This window comes from Conger conger, chromosome 1 (genome assembly GCF_963514075.1).
Source record: "Conger conger chromosome 1, fConCon1.1, whole genome shotgun sequence".
Lineage (NCBI taxonomy): Eukaryota > Metazoa > Chordata > Actinopteri > Anguilliformes > Congridae > Conger > Conger conger.
This window is the reverse complement of record NC_083760.1, coordinates 10,713,398-10,721,874: the sequence shown is the minus strand read 5'-3', so window position 1 is coordinate 10,721,874 and position 8,477 is coordinate 10,713,398. Positions and strand designations below refer to the sequence as shown.

General features: G+C 50.4%; 1 protein-coding gene across 1 annotated transcript in view; it reads left to right on the top strand.

The window, feature by feature from the left end:
* The first annotated feature begins 558 nt into the window (after positions 1-558).
* Positions 559-8,477, top strand: part of golga5 (golgin A5) — a 15,357-nt gene continuing 7,438 nt past the window's right edge. The window contains exons 1-6 of the mRNA XM_061242729.1: positions 559-1,193; positions 2,264-2,946; positions 3,316-3,534; positions 4,225-4,444; positions 5,942-6,065; positions 6,841-7,044. Of these exons, the coding sequence (XP_061098713.1) occupies positions 2,271-2,946; positions 3,316-3,534; positions 4,225-4,444; positions 5,942-6,065; positions 6,841-7,044 (1,443 nt within the window). The 5' untranslated portion in view covers positions 559-1,193; positions 2,264-2,270. The remainder of the gene's footprint in view (positions 1,194-2,263; positions 2,947-3,315; positions 3,535-4,224; positions 4,445-5,941; positions 6,066-6,840; positions 7,045-8,477) is intronic.

Here is an 8,477-nt window from a genome sequence, read left to right as displayed (position 1 = left end):
GGCTCAGTCTGTGTTTTGGCTTGTGCTTTTATCAACTGAGCCATTTGCATACACATTGTGTGGTTTAGTTAACCCCAAAGTAGTTGGGGAGATCACACTCTGAAAAACTCATATTTATAAACCATCTGTGCTGAAAATAAGAATAGGAATTTTTAATGTAAAATTGTGTCAATTATACGGTCACTTTCCTTAAAGAAATTCTTGGCTACTATTCGAACAATGATGCTTTATTTTTTATAAAGCATGATACATAAATAATATAATATATTCATAACAGACCAAAACTATTAGATTGAATAATGCTCATAATTATTATAGTGAACTTGAGTTGTGTGTTTGATTCACATTCCCTGAATTCATAGCAAAAATGGTCATCGTGGAACCCGAATGTCAATGTCATTTTTCTAAGACGATCTACTTGGAATGAGCTTGTGCTTATCGGTTTGTTTATAAGACTCCCGTCACGTTTTCTTGCTCCTGATTGGCCCCATCGAATAGGTCATGTCGTCACGTAAAGCCGGAAGTTAATTGTGAGTTAAGTTGAGAGCTGTCGGTTCGTATCAGGTGCTGGTTCGTGATCAACTAACCAAAAACAGCCTCTACTTAAAATATATTATGTTCCTTTTGATATTAAATGCCCTATGAACCACACATGCTTTAACTGAACCCGCATTTCCCAAACACGTTACTATCCCAGTAAGCAAGCAGACGTTTTTTTGTGATAGCAATAGCTAAACACTTTGCAAGCGCGGCACAAGAGTAGCCGGAATCATGTTAATTGTTATGTTTACGGTGTAAATGAAACGGAAAATGCGTTCTTAAATCAGCAGCGGTCCAGTAGGTATGGTGTGGAAGTATTTCACTTTGACCTACGGTCGATAGCACGGATCAGCGGCTCAGGCAGTGCGAAAAGCTCTCTTGGATTTGGGTCCTCCCAGTAGTTCCTGGGCCACGTCTCCCGGAAGTTTTTTTCGCCTTCATCTTCAGCAATGGAGGAGGGTTGAACATACAGACTGACTGATGAAAAAAAGCATAGGAGGACGATTACCTGGTTAACTTAATCCATCATCTCATTTATTTAGGATAACTTGCCAGCTGTTTATTTATTATCGGGTGTCTCCAATACGCGTTTGGGACTGAATATAAACAAGGACATCACTTACCGAAGATCATCGAGCCAGCGGTGTAATAAGGTAGCCAGCAAGCTAACGCTAGTCGCACTTTTCCAGGTCTTGATTCTATGTGCATTAGCTAGCTAGCCAGCCAGCTAGGCAACTGCAGAAAGAAAGCGGTGGCTTCACACAAGCCAGTGGAATAACTTGGGTGCTTCTGATCTATTGTCAAGAACAGAAGCTGGTTTGTGCATTCGGTCAGCTAGTTTGTACAGTGCTTGTTGGCTAACTTGTTGTCTTGTCACAGTGTAAACAAACCACGACTCCTGTAGCTTGCTAGCTTGTAGTCCAGCTACATCAATGGGGACCGAGAGACCACCTTAGGCTCAGATGACACTGCCCGGAAAACAACAAATAAAACCCTGAGCATGCACAAAGATTTTACAGTGCAGTTGTCCAGTTTAATAGCTGGCACGCAAGATTTTACCAACTGACATACCACGTTGAATGCGATGACGCCTTCCCGAATGACGGGCGTTGCTTCAGTTTTTCTTTGCATTGACATTTCTTATGGAGTAGCAAATAACCGTAATTTTTTCATCTAACGTACGTGCCTGGGCACACGATTGTAATCGTATTTATAGCAGTTTTGCAGTCAAATGGAACTCTGAACTCGTTACTGTTATGTGCAACTTGTTTGAAAACCAGAACAGCTAAAATGACAATTATTTTGTACTGTAACTACGAGGCTTGTGGCTGCTTGAACAGTACATTTGTGGTACTAATTTGCATGTGTTCTTTAGCGGATGTCTGCACATAGACTTCTAACTCTCAACTATTTTAGGCCTGTTTATAACCGTAAAGCAGAGAGCTGTCAGTTCGTATCAGGTTATAAAATAAATTCACTTGAGAAAACCCTGAGATCCATTCCTATAACTTTTGGAAGCATTGGATTGTTATACTATCACTGATCTTCACCTTATCTTTTTCATCTTCCCTTGGTTTCCTTGTGGAATACATTAATGTTATGGCAGGCATGCTTCTTATCTTGTATGTGTACATTCCACTCTCTTAGAGGGAATTTTTGAAGACAGACCTCATTTGTACCGAGACAGCCATGGCGATATAGAGCAACTGTGTTACCTCTCCAGGTCCAGGATGTCTTGGTTTTCGGATCTGGCCAGGGGAGCGGAGGACTTCCTCAACAAAGTGGACCAAGGTGCAGCCACCGCTCTGACCAAACATCCAGGACAGGTCGCGTCCTCCTTCTCCTCCTCCTCCTACGACAGTCGAGACCCTGCCGATGCTTCCCCGCAGTACGGCTCTGCGTACCAAAACCCCGCCGCACAGGAGCAGCAGCAGCAGCAGCAGCACAGCTACCACACCGCCCACGAGCCCTCCAGGTTCCTCTCCGCGGCTGCGGGCAACATCATGAAGTCCAAGTCGGCCACCGTGCTGGCGGGGACCGCGAACGCGCCCCTGGCGTCGGCGGGCGGGTCCTCCGGATCTCTGAAGCTCTCCTCCGGCTTCGTCCGGCCCAAGAAGCCGGAGGTCGACGACGACCTGCTCTTCGACTTCCTCAACAGCTCGGACTCGGCCTCCGGCGGGAAGAGGGAGGCCGTGCGGGAGAGGCCCCGAGCGACCGCGTCGGGGGAGGCAGCGTCGCCTCCTCCTGCTCCTCCGGCCTCCAGCGCTCCTCCGGCCCCCACGTCCGCCTCCTCCTCCCCCCGCTCCGCCCGCGGCCTCTCCAGAACCTCCAGCCTCAGCTCCCTCTCCACCAGCACCCACAGTGTGAAGACCTCTGAGGACAGCTCCGCCAGAGAGCCCAGCCAAGGTAGCGCTCAACACGGCGGTGGTGGTTGTGGTGGTGGAGGTGGTGGTGGAGGTGGAGGGGCCTTGCTTTGCTGTGTAACAGTGCCCTGATGCTTTAGTTTAAGGTGGATCAGGGATTTATCAAATCACAGTCCTTCAGGGCCGAGATCTGCTGCTTTTCCACCCTCCCTTTATCTGGGGGGGGGGGTCAGGTGTGAAGTAGCGCCAGTTACCTCGGAGAATAGAAAACCAGAGCTGGATTTGGATTCGAGGGCCAGATTTCATGATCAGGCGTCACGATATTTATTGATTCCCACTGCAAACCCAGGCAGCTGTGTGGCTCAGTCCTGTGCTCCCGCCCGTCTCTCGCCCCCCCCCCCCCCCCCCACAGACACGCCGGAGAGCTCAGACTCGGGGCTGGCGGGGCCCCTGGAGCAGACAGGGCCCCTGGAGCAGACGGTGGAGGAGGCGGCCCCGGCCCCGGTGGAGGAGCCTCAGAGCCAGGTCCTGTCCAGCCTGCGTCTGGAGAACCAGCTGCTGCGCAGCGAGGTGGCCTCGCTCAACCAGGAGATGGCCTCCCTCGTACAGAGAGCCAAAGACTCGCAGGAGGGTAGGGGCTGATGGAGGAATTTACTATAACATGACATAATATACATTACATTACATTATTGGCATTTGGCAGACACTCTTATCCAGAGCGACGTACAGTTGATTAGACTAAGCAGGAGACAATCCTCCCCTGGAGCAATGCAAGGTTAAGGGCCTTGCTCAAGGGCTGTGCAGATCTTATTGTGACTACACCGGGATTAGAACCACCGACCTTGGGTGTCCCGGTCAAAGCTAGATGGTATGTACATGAACTAAACATTTTGTAAAAAGCATTAGGTAAACTAAGCAGACAGCCAAAGAAATGTAGGAGGGTAGTGGTTGATGAAGGCATTTATTTGACAAAGAATATATATATTTTTTTATAGCACTTTGTTGTATGGTTTTTGTGGCTGCTATTTGCTGTTTATTGTTTATCTTTTGTGTCTGAATTGCTTGTTTGAAAGCGCATTTAGTTGCTTCCTGTCTGAAATGTGCCGTAAATTTGATTGATTGATGAAGGGTCAAGGGGCGGGGTTAAACAACCAAACCGGTATGGTTCCCTACATTATTCATTTTTATTTGAATGTATAATTTTACATAGTAAAGGTTTGCAATGGAGAATGGTGCATGCGTTGTAAAGATCTGTTTACCTGCGCAGGAATAACTGTAGTGCAGGGATGGCCCTGATTGGTTGTCTCCTCCTGTCCGTCAGAGCTGAACCAGTCCCGGGCGCGTGCTGACAAATGGAACTCGGATCAGTCGCGCACGGACCGCGCGGTCAGAGAGCTCCGGTCGCAGGTTGATGACCTCACAGAGGCCCTCTCGGCCAAGGACGGGCAGCTGGCGGTTCTGAAGGTCCGTCTGGACGAGGCCGACCAGCTCCTGCAGTCCCGCAGCTCGGCGCTGGAGGAAGCCCAGCACGAGAAGTTCAGGTGAGCGGCCGCCTGTGTGGGCCAGGGAGGCCGTGGCCCCGGCCTACAGAAACAGACTTACCCGCAATCACGGTTCTCATCTGGACGGTGCCATTTTACCGTTGTGACAAAATATGGATGATTTCTACTTCACACCTGCTGTTCACTGAACGTACCGTGTATTCCAGTTGCAATGCCTGCGTACACTTTTGGAGACCATATCTCAAAAACTGCATTTGCATTTGGTTGGTAAAAAGCTTTGATTTTTATAGAGTATTTGAATATCCAACAGTCCTCGAACATTTAAAATGAAAGTCTGCTCAGATTGGAAGCAGCACAGCCCCAAGCAATATTCAGATTACATTTGAATAATGTCAGTTTTTTTTTTTATATTTAAAAAGGAATGTGGCCTGAGGCACACTACATGAATTTGCGGTCGCATTCGGTCAGAACTGTAGTCCTTTTACAATTTACAATCTGACACACCATTCATTTGGAAAACCAATCCCTGGTTATAGGTATGCACTTTGTCGCTCTGGATCACAACTGCTGGATATGTGGGTGGTAAATCCCAATACCAATACAGACTGACATATGCTTTTATAACCCTCTGGTGTCAGTAACACTTATCAGTCTCTTGTGTAGCTGTATTGGGCTTTGCCACCCAAATATCCAGTAGTTGTAACGTCAGTCACCGTCAAATTGCCCCTATAATGTAAATGTAATGTAGTGAAATAATTTGTATATATGGTACTGGTGAAGGGAAGTGATGTATGTTGTATATGGTGCTGGTGATGTGAAGTAATGTATGTTACACTACACTTCATGTCATTTGGCTGACGCTTTTATCCAAAGCGACTTATAGTTGATAGAGTAAGCAGGAGACAATCCTCCCCTGGAGCAGTGCAGGGTTTGCTCAGGCTTTGCTCAAGCTCCCAACGGCTGTGTGGATCTTATTGTGGCTACACCGGGGATCAAACCACAGACCTTGCGGTTCACAGTCATGTACCTTAACCACTATGCTACAGGCCGTCATGATGTATGTTATATACAGTGCTGGTGATGTGAAGTGATGTATGTTGTCTATGGTGATGTGATGTGAAATGATGAATGTTGTATACGTTGCTGGTGATGCTATGTGATGTATGTTATATACAGTGCTGGTGATGTGATATATGTTGTATATGGTGATGTGATGTATGTTATATATGATGCTGGTGATGTGATGTATGTTGTATATGGTGTTGGTGATGTGAAGTGATGTATATTATATATGGTGATGTGAAGTGATTTATGTTGTATATGGTGCTGGTGATGTGATGTATGTTATATACAGTGCTGGTCATGTGAACTGACGTATGTTATATATGGTGATGTGATGTATGTTATATATGATGCTGGTGAAGTGAAGTGATGTATGTTGTACATGGTGATGTATGTTATATATGATGCTGGTGATGTGAAGTGATGTATGTTGTACATGGTGAAGTGAGGTGTGCTGTCCTGTGTCTGTGGCAGGATCCTGCAGGACCACACGGAGGGGAACACTCTGCACTCCCAGGCCATCCAGACCCTCCAGGAGAGGCTGCGGGAGGCCGATTCCGCCCTGAAGCGGGAGCAGGAGAGCTACCGGAAGATTCAGGTACGACCGCATTCTCCAGCTAAAGTCAGTACCTGAAGAATGCAGGTTTAACTGCTGGTACGAGTGTGGCTGCGGTTATTCTGAGTGTGTGCTAGAGCCACACTGGACGCCCCGGCTGTGTGTGACGCAAGGCGCTGTTTGCACACCTCAGCTCCCTGTTTGTTCAAATGCGGCTGTGTACACAAAGTAAACGGTTGAAATGAGCAAATTCATAAGAAGGAATGGTGTTCAATGTCTCTGTCGGCAGTGGTTTGTAATGTGGATTAACTTTTTTTTCTTTTTTTTTTTCTTTCTTGAAAGAATGAACTACACTTTCTCAACACCCATGGAAGTCAAGTCACCATATTGCACTGTACTAAATCTGTACTTGTTATCATTGCAAACAATATTTACAGCTGTTGCAAGATCTCTTTAGGAGAGTGACTCCTGTTACCATACCATACATACACAGTGAGCTCAGCCCTGAGTCCCCCTGACTAACCCTGTTTTGGGGTTTCAGAGCAGCCTGACTAACCCTGTTTTGTGGTTCCGGAGCAGCCCTGACTAACCCTTTTTTGGGGTTCCAGATGCCCCCGAACTAACCCTTTTTTGGAGCTCCAGAGCCCCCCCCCTGACTAACCCTGTTTTGGAGCTCCAGGGTCCCCCCTGACTGACCCTGTTTTGGAGGTCCAGGGCCCCCCCTGACTAACCCTGTTTTGTGGTTCCGGAGCAGCCCTGACTAACCCTGTTTTGGAGCTCCAGAGCCCCCCCTGACTGACCCTGTTTTGGGCTCCAGGCGGAGTTTGCGGAGCGGCTGGCGCGGGTGGAGGCCGAGCGGCAGACCCTGGCGGAGGCGGTGACGGGCAGGGAGCGGCGGGGGACGGAGGACCGGCGGCGCGCGGACGAGCTCCAGCAGCAGGCCAAGAGCGCCAGAGCCGCCGCGGAGACCGCCAAGCAGGAGCTGCAGGACTACAAACACAAGGCCTCACGCATCCTGCAGGTACACACCCGCTCACCTGGAGCCTGGTGGGGAGGTGCGGGGCGCTCACCTGGAGCCTGGTGGGGAGGTGTGGGGCACTGGCCTGGGGGCGGTGGGGAGGTGTGGGGTGCTGACCTGGGCCTGGTGGGGAGGTGTGGGGTGCTGGCCTGGGGTCTGGTGGGGAGGTGTGGGGTGCTGGCCTGGGCCTGGTGGGGAGGTGTGGGGCGCTCACCTGGGGTCTGGTGGGGAGGTGTGGGGCACTCACCTGGAGCCTGGTGGGGAGGTGTGGGGCACTGGCCTGGGGGCGGTGGGGAGGTGTGGGGCACTCACCTGGGCCTGGTGGGAAGGTGTGGGGCACTGGCCTGGGGTCTGGTGGGGAGGTGTGGGGTGCTGACCTGGGGTCTGGTGGGGAGGTGTGGGGCACTGGCCTGGAGCCTGGTGGGGGGGTGTGGGGTGCTGACCTGGGGTCTGGTGGGGAGGTGTGGGGTGCTGGCCTGGGGGCGGTGGGGAGGTGTGGGGCACTGGCCTGGGGTCTGGTGGGGAGGTGTGGGGTGCTGACCTGCGGGCGGTGGGGAGGTGTGGGGCACTCACCTGGAGCCTGGTGGGGGGGTGTGGGGTGCTGACCTGGGGTCTGGTGGGGAGGTGTGGGGTGCTGATCTGCGGGCGGTGGGGAGGTGTGGGGCACTCACCTGGGCCTGGTGGGGAGGTGTGGGGTGCTGACCTGGGGTCTGGTGGGGAGGTGTGGGGTGCTGACCTGGGGCCTGGTGGGGAGGTGTGGGGTGCTGACCTGGGGCCTGGTGGGGAGGTGTGGGGCACTCACCTGGAGCCTGGTGGGGGGGTGTGGGGTGCTGACCTGGGGTCTGGTGGGGAGGTGTGGGGCACTGGCCTGCGGGCGGTGGGGAGGTGTGGGGCACTGGCCTGCGGGCGGTGGGGAGGTGTGGGGCGTATATATGATTCCCTTCCCTTGGGCAGGGGTTTGATTCTCACCATGACACTCTCTCAGCTGTATGTTACCCTCTCTACTTTATACGTGTCTGAATAAAGCATAAAATATTGACTATTGGAGTAATGCGTATTGAGTGAAGCTGCTTGTTATCTAGTTAGCGGGCTTTCGACAACAACAATAATACCATGGCAAAATATGTCCAGTTTGTGTTTTAGCTAGTTTAAAGAATGCATTATTGGAGTAAAGTGAGGGACCTAAGTTCTCCTGAATTGACATTTCACTGTTTATCATCCTGGTTGAATAAAAGTAAAAAAAAAAAAAAAGGGAAAGTGACAGAGTTGATGGGCGAATGAGATCCGTGCAGACGATACTCAGCTACTTTACCTCCTCTGTTCAGAGAGTGTGGTTGTACCTTCACTGAGTTTGGTCGTAACTGGGGTTATAAATTTTCTGCACATTGAGCATCGTAGACAGTGCTTCCGAATGCACCATCTGTGTCTTATCTACT